The following is a 15,091-nucleotide window of genomic DNA, read 5'->3' as shown; positions in this document are numbered from 1 at the left end:
ATGTCCTCTAGTGAGTGACAATTAACATTTCTGCTCTGGGAAGAAGAGCCTCCCCTATATTCATTCCAGGTGATTTCAGGAGAAGAAATCTGGCCCTCCCTTGCCTGCTTTAGACAGGTTTCAAATAATATTTGTCCTTTTCAGTACAGAAAACAACAGAGTAGAGCCAGATTTTAATATTTAACTTACTTAACTATAATATTTAACTTTTGTAACCATGTGTAGTGCTCTCAGTGTAAACTGTCTGCTTCCAAAAACAGCTCTATTTACCCAGTCCTCAGGCTCTACAGCGCATCCCACTTGTACTGCTGAGAGTTGGACTCACAGGGGAGCAACTGCAAATGATTTATTGTAAGACACTGCAACAAGATGGAAAATCCTCTGTGGGTTTCTGTTAGTACAATTTTTGTTTCCCCAGTGGAACACCAACTTGCTCATGACTTGAAATTTATTGCTGCTTCTGCAGGGAGAAAATACAACTCACGCACATTGGTACAGGGATAAACAGCACTGATGCTGCTGGAGGGGACTCCCCAGATGGGGAATTCAGTGCAGTGCATTGAAATGGAAATGTGCTGGTCTTTGGGGAGGTTGTTATCAGTGTAAGCAGTTTGCCTGAAACTGGTCCTTGGAGAAAGTGGGACTAGTTAGTACTTGAAAGGATAAAAATGTTGTTTTCAAGCTGCAGCCTTAGCAGAATCCAGAATTCTGGAAATACTGCTGTAAAAAGAGAAAACAAACAGGTCTCTCCTCGTGGGAAGCTCCCGAACGAAAATAAATCCGTTGTGTAAAAACTGAAGAGTAAAGAAGTGTTTGATTTTAAATTGTACCAAATACATTCATTGGAGAGTGAGGAGAGAATTGGTGAAGGGGTTGATTTTGGGGGATCCAGGACTGACACTCCCTCCCAGCTGCTGACAGGGAGGGGAGGCAGCACTTCAGGTCTGCCAGCTTTAATGGACACTGATTAAAACTTGTGATGATTAAATTTTCATGCTCTGTTGATAAAAGTGCCGCAGAGATGAGCATCTGCAGGAAGGACAGAAATAGGTGAATTATTTCTGAGAAAGCCGAAGTGGAGACACAAAGCATTACTGCACCTAAAGCTTGATAGAGATCACTACAGGACACAGTCTCTGTCCAGGGCACGTTCAGGTGCAAGATTAAATGGCTGCACTACAAACAATGTAAAACAATCAAAAATTATCTCTGAACATTTTGCACATCTCTTCTTTTAGGTCTGTTTAATTACCTGCTTCTTCCTTTATTTGGAGTCTCCACTTTGAACCTTTCTTTCTGGCTTTGCTGGTGTTATGTACATTATTTTTAATTGGATAAATAAAGATATATATGTGCATGCCTGTTAATAACTCCTCAGCAGACAGAACAGTTTTGTACAAAGAAATTTATAGTCCCTTCTGGGATAGCTTAAGAAGAAATAACTCACATATTTTCCTTATCATGCTTGGGTTCGTTGTTGTTTTTTTTTTTTTTTTTCTGAAATTCCCACATAGTTGTGGTTTTTGTCCTATTTTGACACTGAGAACTGCAATTCAAGTCTAATTGATGTGAGCTGTTGCTAAAATAAGATTCTAATTTTAAGCCTGAGAAAATCCCACCAAGACATTACAATTCAACATGTCCTGAGAACTCCAAGGCTTACATATTCTTTTATTAGCAAGTAACCAGAAATACTGGAAATAGAGTGGATTATGTCCCACTTTGTCAACATACACATCCTGTCTGAAAATTCCTCTTGACATTTCCAAAGATTTCAGATAGTAGACTTATTTATTAAAAAAAAAATCCATTTACTTTTGAAGGACTTCATTTTTCTGCAAGACTTTACAACATACAGTTCTTTCTCTCTGTGGTTTTTGGGAGGTCCAGAGCCATGACAGGGACTGGAAAGATGGCAGAGTGTTCTTTGGGGCTGTGAAATGCTGTGTGAAGTACAGAACAGGTTTGGTGTGAGGCTGATTATTGACCTAGAGAACATTGCATTAAACAACTGAAGAATCTCAGTATTAAAAATCCAGCAATGCATTGCAGTGGTGGCAGCATGAGGGGCTCAAAGCTCTTGCAACTGCAGAAGTGGGAGAATAGCTGCTGAATAATACTTTAAAATACAATGGGAGTTTGATCATCAAAATCACCTTTACTGTAAAATAATTTGCCTTCTGACATTTCCACATCTACACAGAAGAATAAATCAGAAGATCATTTAGTCAAATGGGAGTTGTTAGAATTTATTAGAGCATTAAAATCAGTAAATATATAATTGGAACTCTTCTCAGTCATTGGGCACAAACGTTGAACGCTTCTCCTTTGTTCCATGTGTCCCTGACTACCCAGGTTTTGATGGGGCAGAGGAGAATGCTTGTGGAAGTTGAAAGAAGTTTATGTCCTGCTAAAGGATTTTTTTCCTTATGTCTAAGCTGTAGCTGTGCAGGTCACAGGAGTGCAGCTGCTCAGGGTCCCTGAGCTTTGCCATCACCCCCTGGCATCTGCAGGTGGGATCTGCAGTTTAGGATCAGGTTCTTGGAGATGCCAGGGCAGCACCACTGCCCTCACAGCTTTGTTTGTGTGGAGGCCAAGTTAATAATCACCACTTTTGTGATATTTGATGAGCATTTGCAGCTTTTCTGTGCAGCAGTTCCTGGGCTGTGGGTTGTGTGCTGGCCATGTATGGGGTGTCCTGGAGGGAACTCAATGTTAGCTGCTGGTGGAGACTGGGGGAATGGAATTGTTGCTGTGATTGGAGCCTTTGGATGCTGGAAGGAGGGACCTTTACAGCAAGACAAGGAGAGGAGATGGGTTTTGTGTCTGCTAATTTAACTTTTTGCTTATATTACTAGGGAAAAAAAGTCCTGTTGCTTGGACTAGTGTACATTTTTGTGCTTCTCACTCTTTTAAAATGCTCAATGTTACATTGCCTTTGGAGTCTGGAGTGAGGGATGTGTTCTAGATGGTCCAGGGGAAGGTGTCCCTGCCCATGGCAGGGGACTGGAACAAGATGATCTTTAAGGTTCCTTCCAGCCCAAACCATTCTATGGTTTAAGGTGCATTTTTTGAGTAATAAATTGCTGTAAGTGCACAGAGCATTAAAGACCCCTGTGATAAAATAGTCTTCGGTTATTTCCAAAGAGTTTGGGCACTTCCCTGGCTAGAAATGAACATGAAATGATGGCAAATTGTGAGCATCAGTGTAATAGAAATGTAGTTTGTCATATGCTTTATATGGATATTTAACAAGGATAGCTCTGTGATTTAGCTGAAGAATACGATGAGAATCATGACTTTACCTGTCTAGTGACATTTCAGACATACTCGTATCAAATAAGACTTTAATCAGAAAAAAAATTCCTTTATTGTAATCAGGAAATAAACTGGAGATGAGTCAGTAGTAGGTTTCATCTTGAAATTTGTCACAAATTCCTGGAAAAACATGAGGAGACCACTTGTGTCTGTTTCAGTTCTTCACATTTATGAGGGGGTTAAATGTTTCTCTGTCTGATCTGATTTTCTATTTTTAATCTGCACGTTCTTTCGGGCAGTGACTGTCTCTGGCTGTGCCTCACTCAGTCTGCAGAAGACTGAATGAAAATCCCAAATGTAAACCCTTCTGACAGACTGGCAGCACAACTGGACTATTTTTAATGACAGAAGATCAATATTAGTGTGTTTTTGCAGGTTTCTTTTGCCCTGCTGGTTTTTGGGGTCATTTAGTAGGATTTGTGAGTTGGAATTATTCTTTAGTATTCTTACCAGAGGTAGGAATCTCAAATAGCTTTAAAACAAGAAAAGGATGTATTTGTCTGCTGAAATTAACCTTGAAAGAATGCAGTCAGTTTAGTGGCACTGTGTTTAGTTACACCTACATTTCTCTAAATAAAAAAAATGTAATTTTTATCTTGTGTGTGACCATTTTATCCCTTGAGTTATCATCTCATTGAGACCTCATCCATTCTCATAGGAGAGTCAGATAAATCCTGTTTTTAGGTGCCAGACTTTGTGCACAAGAAGCACACTGAAATTTTGCTGAGCTTGTGTCTTCAGATCAGTGTTAACTTTGGCTCCACATCCACTGTTCCTTTGTCTTTCCATGTAATCAACGTTGTCCTTGAAGAATAAATAAAACATACCTGGATTTGCTAGGGAGATAAGTGGGGTTTTCCTGTGCAGGGCCAGAAGTTGGATTTAGTGTTTTTTGTGAGTCCTTTCCAACTTAGGATATTCTGTGAGAAAAATGACTGGTTTATGTGTCAAAAGAGAAAAAAAAAAAAAATCAAAATTGGTGTGGTTTTATTTCTGCTTTTAAAACCCAACCAATCCCCAGGTGCCTGTATTGTGCTGAAAACATATGAAATATAGATTTGTTTGTTGTTAGTATGGGAAGAAAAGGGCATCTGGATGACTTTGTTGGCTGGCTGTATCCACATGGAGTGTTTAGAGAGCTCCAGTAATTGGCCCCATTTGCTTGGAGAGGGAGCCAAGTACATTTAAGCCATCCTGGGGCAGGAAGCGGGAATTAATGTGCAGCGTTTCTCATCCTGTGGTTGGAATTTTGCTGTTGGGAAGCAAGCTCTTTTTTTTTTTTTTTTTTTTTTTTTTCAGAAAAAAACCCCAATTTTTGCTGCCTTTGAGAAAACTAAAATGCAGATTTTCCAGTGTTGTGTCAGGGCAGTGGTACTTTGGATATTTATCAGAGCGTTTTGACTCCTGTGCTGAGGGCGGGTGCTGGAGGAGCGGCTGAGGCTCCGGTGGCGGCAGCGGGGGCGCAGGGACTGGAGTGAAATGACATCTGGATTTGTCAGTGTGCATTTTTAACAGGATTTTCCTGTCTTCACACTGCCTCTAAGCCAAGGGCACATCACTGGGTAAGCAGAGCACAGAGTGAATCGTTGGATTTTTGTTTCAGAAACCCGACATGAGGCACTCCAGAGGCAGCATTGACCGGGAGGACGGAGGTCTCCAGGGCCCTGTAAGTGTGGGGGAATCTTTTCCTCCCCCAGCTCTTCTTCCAGTTTCCTGGTAGAACATGCTGTACACTGGCTTGGGGGTGGGAGGTGATTTAAAGGTTTTGCTAAACGTTTCCACTGTTGTTACATGGTGGTACAGCTTTCCAAGAGGCTCAGCTTCTGTGGGAACTGCAGCTACAGCAAAGTGGTTCATGTAGCAGTTTGGGGGATGTGGGGTTTGTTGGTAGGTTTTTTTTTGTTTTTTTCCCTTTGAAGCTGTTCTTGAAACAAATATTAAAATGTTTCCATAAATATGTTACAATAATTTCCAAGTGCTCATGTGCTGTAGAATTGGGCCTTTTATTTAAAAATGGGGATTGTTTTCTGCAACTTCTGTCAACAGGAAGCAGGATTAAAGTAACTTTTGCAGTTGTTTAAATATCTGAAGAGTTTTCTCACAAGGAATGTAAATGTTGCTGTTGTATTACCCAGAAATCTGTTTGGGGTAAATGATCCACTATGAAAAAATTGGAATAAACCCCACAGCCATTCTTTTATTCCCAGACAGCAGCTGCAGCTTGGGTGTTCTAAAACCATCTCTTCAATTGTTTAGTTGCCATTGGAATCTCTGGATCATACTGTTGGAAAAGGAGGATTAGGCTAGGGACTGTTAATGACACAAACCTGGTGCTTCATTCACTGTTTCTCCCCAGGAAAGTAGTGGATATTTTAAATCCACCCTCCTGTTTCGTTTGGGATGCAACTGTAAACTCCTGCTTTGGCTTCAGCATTTCTTCACTTCTTAAGAATTTAGGGATTCTTCCTGCATTTGCAGCCAAGACTGTCATGAATGAGTGCATCAATGACACACTGCAGCACAGTCTCTGGAGACATTCATGTCTGGAAGCTCCTAAGATTTTTTTCCATGAAGTTGGAGAAGATTCTTAGTTACAGTTAGACTTTGGCTGTTGTTGCATCTTTAATAAGAGCAAGAAAAGTGTTGCTGCATTTTGTGCTGCTCATGAAGATGCTTTGAGATGCCCAGGAGATTTTCAGGTCATGTCACAGGTTACACATTCCAAACTGTGTCCAGGGAAGTCCTGTTGCCCAGATGAGATGGTCCAATACCACACCCCATTTGAAAGAGTGAAGAAGACACTTCACAGTCCTGGACAAATGGGTTTTAAAAGAGACTAATTCATGGTAACTACATTTCTAGTCACATAATTGATCTCGTAGTTTTCAGTAGATTCAGAACATAACTCTGACTTCATTTGCAGTGGGAAATGCTTAATGCTGCTGTGAGTGAGTTTGAGTTTCTGACTGAGAGGATGAGAAACTGGGCAGTGGTACAAATGAGAAGTTACCACCCACATTTTGGCAGTTCCTGTCTGATCACATTCTTTTGACCTATACTTTCAATATGCAATTTTGTGGAAGTAAAAATGCAAGAATTGTTTTAGTGGGATACAACTCTTCTGCCTCTTCTTGCTCTCCTTCTTTTCCCCTGGAGTTACCAGATTTGAAATATTTAGGTTAACAGCACAATTCAAAGGTAATGATATGATTGAATGTCTCTACTTTGTGTCCCTGTTTGTGAGGTGACCAACCTTATAGAGCAACAGTTCAGTGTAATTTCTGGTTCTCCTGTTGTTGTTGACATTTTTAAAAAGCCCTTCTTGTGGTGCTGTCCAGCTGAAATTGCAGTCAAGCTCTGTCAGCACAAATTCTCTACCTGCAGTGGCAAACAGCAGCTCTGTAGGGATGCCACCTGTCCCTGTTTCTAAAGTCTGTACACTTCCTTTGTCCACCTAAGTTCTAGAAGATCCCTGCTCTGCCAGGCCCTTTTCTGCCCTGCTTGCTTGATTTCCAGCACTCTGGAATCATCTGCCTCTGGGCTCTTTAAAGATTGCTCTTAAAAATCACCTGACAGACATCCATGGACTCCAGTTCTTTCAAAAGATTCCCAGGGAACCTCACTATTTCCTGGAAAGCACCCAAAGTCCACTCTCTCCATAGCCAAGGTTTTGCTGGATTTTTTTCTCCTACCTCCAACAATTTGAAGCTCAACTCCTTTGTGGTGGCCATGACTGAGGCAGCCACTGCTCAGCACTTGGCCCATGAGCCCCTCTCTGTTTACAAACAACAATTCCAGGAATCACCTTTCCCAGTCAGCTTCTTTAATACCTGCACCAAGAAGTTGCTTACACAGGAATTTCCTGGACCTCTTTGTGTCCACTGTGTGAGATTCCCAGTTAGATTTTGGGAATTTAAAATTACCCCTAAGGACCAGGGCAGTTGATACAGAGATATTCTTTAATACTGTGCTGACACTTGGGCTGCTCACAGCGGTGATGAGGTTGGTGTGAAGGATGGAAGAATGCAATTACCAGGGAAAGTCACTTCAGTCTGTTACTAAATTCTTCCAAGTGGATGAGCAAATGGGCCTTGACTAAGAGCTTTGCAACAATACCAAAAAGCAAACCAGCTTTGAAGGGTATTCCCATTACAGAACCCTTCAGCAGGAAGTTCTGGAGTCTCTTTGTTGTGTTGCCATTTCTCCTTGACCACCATGACCTCTACAGTTGGATCTTTGGACACAGACTGAAAATGCCTGTGACTGTCTCACTGCTTTTGAGTAATAAGGAAGGATGAACTGTAATGTGGAGGCCAGGGCTATTGTGAGCAGTACAAAATACATGCAAATTCTCTTATTGCTCTGTAAGTAATAGATCTGTAGTGAGGGACTGATGATGGTGAATTGGGATGTATTTTCAGCTGGTGGGAAATGTGCTGAGAGCTAGCTGCTCTTGGTGTTTGAGATTGAGATAGTGCTGATGAAAACTGCAAGCACTGCAATAACTACTTTATATGTTTATTTTATTTTATAGGCTGGTAACCAGCACATATATCAGCCTGTGGGAAAACCAGGTAAGCAGTAAATGTAGATACTGACATTTTGAGTATTTGATTACAAGTCTTGCAGCAGCAGTAGTCAACAAAAGTTCATGGCAGTATTTCCATACAGAGTGGATTCAGTTCCAGGTGCTACGCATGGATGTTTGTGTGCTGTGTGTTCAGGTTCCCCATGCAGGCTCCAGACATGCAGTCAGCAAAGCCAAGGAAGTGTTTAGATCAACAAGCAGGAAATGTCTAGAGGAAACTGAGTCAGAATGGGAATTCACCCAGGGTGGAGTTCAGACATGTAAAACAGCAGTAGATAGACACCTAAAAATGAGTTTCTTGCTCTCAAAAGTGAATCACACAATTTGCTGCTGGGAAGAAGTCCAGTTTCCCAGATACACACAGCATGTTGGCAGTCAGCTGTGGTACCAGGGGTGACGTCCTCTCAGGGCTGGGGTAGCTGTTCCCAGAGCAGTAGCAGTTACCCCACAAAAGGAGTTTCAAATACTTAACTCAAATAATCCTGCTCTTATAAAATGCAGCTCCCACAAACAGTGCATTTACTGCAAGACACCTAAAGATGTCCCATCTCTGGCAGAGCAGAGCACGTGCAGGCTGTGCAGTGCAGAGCTGAAGGGTGCCAGGTGCATCTGACACGTTGTGCTCTAAAAACGCAAATTTTTGTGTCGGGCAGATCACGCAGCTCCGCCAAAGAAGCCTCCGCGCCCCGGAGCCCCCGGGCACCTGGGCAGCCTCGCCAGCCTCAACAGCCCCATGGACAGCTACAACGAGGGTGTGAAGGTAGGAGAAACACCACCAGAAAATGGAAAATTACCAGGGCCATGTGAAATAGCCCCAGCAAATCAAACATGACCGCTCTGAGGTAGTTTGGTGTTGTTGAAGTAGAGACCATGGAAAGCAAAGGGGACCAAACCTTATGAGTAAATAATGTCATGGGGCAAACATGCCCTGGCAGCTCTGCAGGGGAGTGGGGAGGGAACTCAGGTTCTCCCTGGCTGTGATTTAGTGTGTTCCTCAGCTAGAGCCTGCCCAGGTGAGCTTATTTCTAGTTTGAAATGGTGAGGTGCCAAATGGACCCAGCTCCCTGTTGAGCAGGATGGAGCATGCCCAGGGATCCCAGTTACATAGATGGTACCAAAGTCTCCTGTCCTTCGTCACAGAGAGGTGAGACTTCTCCTGCAGTGCTCAAAAAACTCTTGCTGCAGCACCAGGGCTCCTCAAACCCTGCCCAGCTCTGGGGAACAAGGGAAGAGGGGAAATGGGCTGTCTGACCTGGGAGTGAGATACTTCCTGATGTGTTGTTTCATTTCCGATAAATAGCAATAAAGCCAAAACTGAAACTTGACAGTGGTTTTGTAGCAGAGGTTCTGCTGCAGGGTTCTGCCCCTGCTGCAGTTGGTGTCCACAGAACTGCTCCTAAGGATGTCAGGCACTCCAAAAATCATCACTTTGTGTGCTGTTCCCTGCCTGTGGGACTCTGCCACCTTTCTAATCTCCAGGAAACAGCCCCGCCAGGCCTGTAGTAAAGAACAGGAATCCATGGTGTGGTGGCCACAGCAGCTGGGATAAGTGACCCTTATTTTAGGTGATTTAAGGAAATACAAAAAAAGCCCAGTTCATCTGAACATGAAATTCAGAACCTGCCATCAGACCAGTGTGTTCAGCACAACTTGATCTCAGCCACTGCCAGCCTGTCTCACTCCTGCTCGTGTTCTGGGATTATTGGAATGTTTAAGAATCGGTGTAAATAGCCAGCAGTGGTGAATTTGAGCAGGATTATTTATTATAAACTGATGCCAGTGCTTTATGAGTTGCCAAGCCTCAGAAAACGTCAAAAAGCAGTAACAGATGTGTTACTAAACTTGGCTTCTCTAAAATTTCCTTTCTAAATGCTGACACTGGAACATGAAAAAATGTTTTTGAAATACATCCTTTTGACAACAAACAAACCTGAGCAGTCAGAGACATCAGTAGCGACAAGTGAACAGGATTTGTATACTAAACAACTCTTTGAGTAGGAAAGAAGGGCTGATTTTGTTTTTTCCTGTCAAAATTTTCTTGGAATTGGATTGTTTTATGCCCCTTGAAGAAAACAGCCCATTACTTCTTGGCGTAGCTTTGTTAATGGTTGCAGTCCTAAACTGAAGATGCTTCTAGGGTTCATTTCAGACTCCCTTTTCAGGGAGAACACAGATGAAGAGGATTGGAATTGCCTGCCCTCAGGAGCCTTCAGGGCAGGCTCCAGAGAGCTCCTGGGTGAGGCAGAGTCAGCCCGTTCCACAAAGAAACTCAAAATTCTGCAGAGTAGTGGTGTTAATATTGGGGATAAACAAAGAGAAACCAAGGGCTGAGAAACACAATGTCCATAGCCTTGAAAGGTTCGGGTCTGGAGTTCTAAGGGCTGGGAATCATCTGGAATGAGTTCGTGGTAGTTCCTGACCATGGCTGTGATGAGTTCTTGTGAACAAGTCCTGCACAGTTAAATGAGCCTGTCTTTCCCATCATGACTTAACTAAAAAAGTTTCAGAAAGATGAATACAAAATTTTCTTAAATGCATCGAGTCCTGGCCTGTTTGTGCAGAGGGACCAGCAGTGTTCCCAGGACAGGTTTCCCAGGCCCTCTGCTCCACTCACCACTCTGCTGCTCGCCAGACTGGCTTGCTCCTGTCCAGCTTTGCATGATCTCCTGCCCGTGTGTTTAGTCAGGAGGAAGCATGGGGTGCATGGCAAACCCTTCCACTGCCCACAGGGGTACACAGCAGCCGTTCTGTCACACAGGACCCAGGGCTAACATGAGTGGCTGCCAGTTCTGGTGAGGATGCGTTTTCGTTGCAGGCTTTTTAACTGGTCTCTGATTGCTACGTGTTTGGATTTGTTTGGTTTTTGGTTTTTTTTTTTTTTTTTTTTCCTGCTGAGTTTTATTAATATTGTTTTTCTTTTTTTCCCTTCTTTTGGTAAATTTCTTTAACCTCCCCCCACATTCTGCTCAACCATAGCCATGGAGGGTAAGCAGTGCGTGAGCGTGTGTGTACGTGCCCTATTCCAAAATGTCTTTGCATGTGACTTTGCCAAATGACTGTTTTAACTTCTTGATTGCTGAAACTGATTCGAATCACAGCCTTCCCCTGCTGATTGAGGCAATTACAGTGTTCTTTTTCCTAAGGTATTTTCTGATCAATGCACTAGATTGAATCTCTGTAATAGCTGTTGAATATCCACTTAGTGAAATACTACAAAATGGAATCACCGTGTACTGAGTCCTGCACTCCTTCCTTAGAGAAAGTCTCATCAAAGCATTCCATAGTTTCTTCAGGACAGTGGATCAGGGGCTTGCAGTGAAACATTTCTGGAGTTGGGACCAGTCCTGAGAGCCAGCAGTAACCCAGTGTAGGGAGCTGAAGCGCCATGAACCATCTCAGATCCAGGAGGAAATCAGGAATTTTTAAACTTTCTGTTCACATTGAGTTGTTGCTTGGGCATCCCATAGTAGGGAATAGCTGCAGGAAACTGGGATGCTTGGTAGTTTTACAGTTCTGAGATACTGAGGACCTTACAAAGGATGTTTGCAAAGTTTCTTTCATTTCAGACCTGGGATTATTTCAGTCTGTCTTGGATTTAACTCCAGACATATCTGACTTGTTGGAAGTTTTACTTGAGTAAAGCCCACATGAGTTACAAGTTTTTTTTCCGATCTCTTGGAAATCAATTTTCTAAAATCATTCCATGTTTCCCACCTGTACTGGTGACACCATTTTTGTTAACCTGCTGTAGATTTTCACTAACAAAAGAAAAATGTCATAGAATCGTGGAATAGTTTGGCTTGGAAGGGATCTCAAGGATGATCTCGTTCCAGTTCTCTCTTTAACACATCAGTATGTTACTGTGTGCTCTGACATTATTTTGGAGCACAAAAAGCCCTTCTGGAATGAGGGTACCTGTTGCCCTCACAGTGGAACTTGAACCACTGAGACATGTTATGTACTCAGTACTCTCATGCCTCAAATTATTCCCTTCTCTGTTGAGAGTGTTACACTGGAAGCTCTTCAGGGAAACCCTGGTAAAAGTTGTTCAGTGTCACTTCAGAGATCAGGTTCAGTCAGAAGAACTAAGAGAAACTTCCTTCATCCCCAGAGCCAGCGTGCTCGGCCAGCCCAGGGCAGCAGCGGGGCCGGGCGGGGGCTGTGGGAGCTCGGGGAACCGGAGCCCTTCCTGGCTGGGAAGTGGCTGAGCCCCATCTGCTGGGGACAGGAGGTCCAGCAGCCCCTCTCTGCTTGCAGATTCAGCCGCAGGAGATCAGCCCTCCTCCCACGGCCAACCTGGACCGCTCCAATGACAAAGTCTACGAGAATGTCACTGGGCTGGTGAAGGCGGTGATAGAAATGTCCAGTAAAATCCAGCCGGCCCCGCCCGAGGAGTACGTGCCCATGGTGAAGGTATGAAGGGGTGTATTTCTTCCCTGAATGAGGTCTTCAAGTGGTGTAGGAGAAATTTCCTGGAAAGCTGGAGGTAGAAAAGCTGTTTGTGTTCATAGGGTGGGTGACTTGTGGTCAGAGGCTGGAGCTTTGGATTCCATGCCCAGTATTGTGGATAGCAGTGCTTCATGCCCAGCTTGCCTGTGCTTGTCCAGGGTCCTGATGGTGTGTTGTCTTCTCCACATTTTCACTTTCTATGAGGAAAAAAACCCTCGTTATTAAGCCTTTGGCATCTTGTTTTGATGGTGATAGGCACAATTGCAGGTGGGATTGTGAAGTGCCTTAGGCATGTTCCAACTCTCTCCTTATCCAGATGAGCAATTAAATGTATCCACTGCCTTTTGCACTCCTAAAATTCTCTCATCCAATTCTTCCAAGTCTTTGAAGTTTATTTCTTTAATCTTTTTTTTCTTAGGAGGTTGGTTTGGCACTAAGAACTTTACTGGCAACAGTAGATGAGACCCTCCCAGTGCTCCCTGCAAGCACCCACAGAGAGGTATGTGGAGCTCTGCTTACCTGCTGCTCAGCCACTGCCTTCCCAGTCAGCCTCAGCCCATTGGGACAGGTTTTGGTGCTCCCTTCTTGGCCCTTTTGGTTCCCTGAGCAGTCTGAACTCCTGGGTTATAATTCTGCATTAAATGAATTTAATTAAAATTGCTGCATGAACTTAGGCTTGGTATTAGTGAGGATTCTTCAACTGGATATAAGTGTCACCCATAGGAGGGTGACATAAACCCCAGTATTCCACAGCAGGGAATCAGCTGAGGGTTAGTTCTTAGTGCAGATGTCACCTGTCATTCCCTTGCAAACCAAGTCATTGAACAGGTAATGGAGGAGAGCTTGGTACAGCTGGAAGGTTGTCTGTAGTTCTGGATGAGGAGTGACTGAGAGCTTTCAGTGAAGTTCATAATTAAAACAGTTTTCCTCCAAAACCTTGAATGAGTGTGGTACTGAGAAAGCCAGGGAATGGTTCTGGCAGTGCCATCTCAGAGGTTCATGCTGACTTAGCTGTGTGCTTAAGTAACCTTTATCTGTCTTTTTTAGAGCTGCTTCTAGGCTTTAGAACTGCTTCAGTAGTAAAAAGAGTAAAGCTAACAAGAACCTGAAAACCCCTTACAAGCTGTTAATGCCAAGTTGTGGTTTAAAATCCACTACTTTGGTCTTGGTGCTGTTTAACAGTGGGTGGCTCAGCAGGTGCCACATTCCATCTGCTGATCCACGCGGTGCCCTCAGAAACAGCCCAGCTGCAGTCAGGAATCGGGCAGGGGCTGTGGCTCTGGGGCATTGCTGAGTGCAGTGTTTCAAACGCCAGGGCTGACAGGGTTGTCTCGTTGCAGATTGAGATGGCACAGAAGCTGCTGAACTCGGACCTGGCCGAGCTCATCAACAAGATGAAGCTGGCCCAGCAGTACGTCATGACCAGCCTGCAGCAGGAGTACAAGAAGCAAATGCTGACGGCTGCTCACGCCCTGGCTGTGGATGCCAAAAACCTGCTGGATGTTATTGATCAAGCCAGACTGAAAATCAGCCAGTCCAGACCGCACTAAGCACTGAGGGAAGAATGTCATCAGCCTCAGAATTCTGCTTGTGACAGGATGTTCCTTCACCTTCCACCAGCAGTGAGGATTAACCCAGTGCAGTCCTGGCCTTCCAGCGCCTCTGGCTTCAGCAGACCTGACCGACCCCTCGGGTTCTCTCATTGCAGCAGTTTAACCGAGTCTCTCTGGTAGAGCCGAGCTGGGCTGGGATTCAGAAGGTGGCATTAGCAGCAGATGAGGTTTGTACAGGAGCCCTCGGGCACTCAGAGCTGGGGCACAGGGCAGCTCACTCCATCGCATGGGACACACTTTGCACTGAGCTGCCACCATTGAGCTGCCACCGGGTCACGGTCTCGGAGCCAAAACTGTTGGAGCAGCAGATGGGAGAAAGATATTGTGAAGTGAAGAATTCGGGGAAACCTCAGGGCTGAGAATTCTTGCCCACAGTATATGAACTATCCAGACTGGAATTTTTTTTTATTAGAACACTTATGTCGCAATATGCTAATCACGATTTACAGAGAAAGAATAAAAAGCTATATTTTCAAGACTTCAGTCATTTCAAGACAAACTAAAGCCCTCTTCATCTTCCTGCCTTTTACTTTTACGTGACTGTGTGAAGCATTTGTTTGGAACTAGCTGTAGGACACAACTGAACACTCGTCTTTTTCAGGATAACGTGCCAGTTCTTTTGTAGCAATGTTGTTTTCCTTGGAAGTGAAAATGCTGCTTTGTACCAGAGCAATTCAGAGCTGCATTTAGAGGAGATCTGTAACCATTCATGTCCCCCCATTTTTATATAATTTATAAAGACAGATTAAAGCCATGATGACTATTTTAAACCCACTGTAGTTAACTAACCCATCCTTTTGTCTATCTTGCCTGGGAGGAGTTACAGTAGAGCAGTGTAATTAGATTTTCCTTGGTTTTCCAGTTATGCCATCTGTTCTGTTAAAATAAAAACCGCACTCCCTTTTTGCTGTTGAGGGATATAAATTATTCTCAGGAAGAATATAATGAACTGTACAGTTACTTTGACCTATTAAAAAGGTGTTACCAGTGAAACTCTTGACTCTTTTATTTCATGTGTGTACATTGCAAAGGAATTCTTCCCTGGGTACCTCTCTTTAAATATAACACAAACACCTACCAACCTAGCATTAAGTTGTTATATAAGTTTAAAAGGTGGGACAGT

The 15,091-nt window shown here is 43.6% G+C and overlaps 1 protein-coding gene across 13 annotated transcripts in view; it reads left to right on the top strand.

Annotated features, from left to right (window-relative positions):
* Window positions 1–14,961, top strand: part of PTK2 (protein tyrosine kinase 2) — a 189,215-nt gene extending 174,254 nt beyond the window's left edge. For 9 of the 13 annotated variants that reach the window (XM_053952284.1, XM_053951892.1, XM_053951818.1 and 6 more), the window contains 6 exons: window positions 4,922–4,984; window positions 7,853–7,892; window positions 8,560–8,666; window positions 12,164–12,319; window positions 12,774–12,854; window positions 13,696–14,961. In XM_053952284.1, coding sequence (XP_053808259.1) covers window positions 4,922–4,984; window positions 7,853–7,892; window positions 8,560–8,666; window positions 12,164–12,319; window positions 12,774–12,854; window positions 13,696–13,905 — 657 coding nt within the window. In that variant the 3' untranslated portion in view covers window positions 13,906–14,961. Of the gene's footprint in view, window positions 1–4,921; window positions 4,985–7,852; window positions 7,893–8,559; window positions 8,667–10,882; window positions 10,892–12,163; window positions 12,320–12,773; window positions 12,855–13,695 lie in introns of all 13 variants that reach the window. The other 4 variants (XM_053952551.1, XM_053952463.1, XM_053952708.1 and 1 more) reach the window with 1 other exon arrangement.
* Window positions 14,962–15,091: the final 130 nt, after the last annotated feature.

Source organism: Vidua chalybeata, chromosome 1 (assembly GCF_026979565.1).
Source record: "Vidua chalybeata isolate OUT-0048 chromosome 1, bVidCha1 merged haplotype, whole genome shotgun sequence".
NCBI classification, from domain to species: Eukaryota; Metazoa; Chordata; class Aves; order Passeriformes; family Viduidae; genus Vidua; species Vidua chalybeata.
The sequence above is the reverse complement of the archived record's forward strand: the minus strand, read 5'-3'. Positions and strand labels throughout refer to the sequence as shown.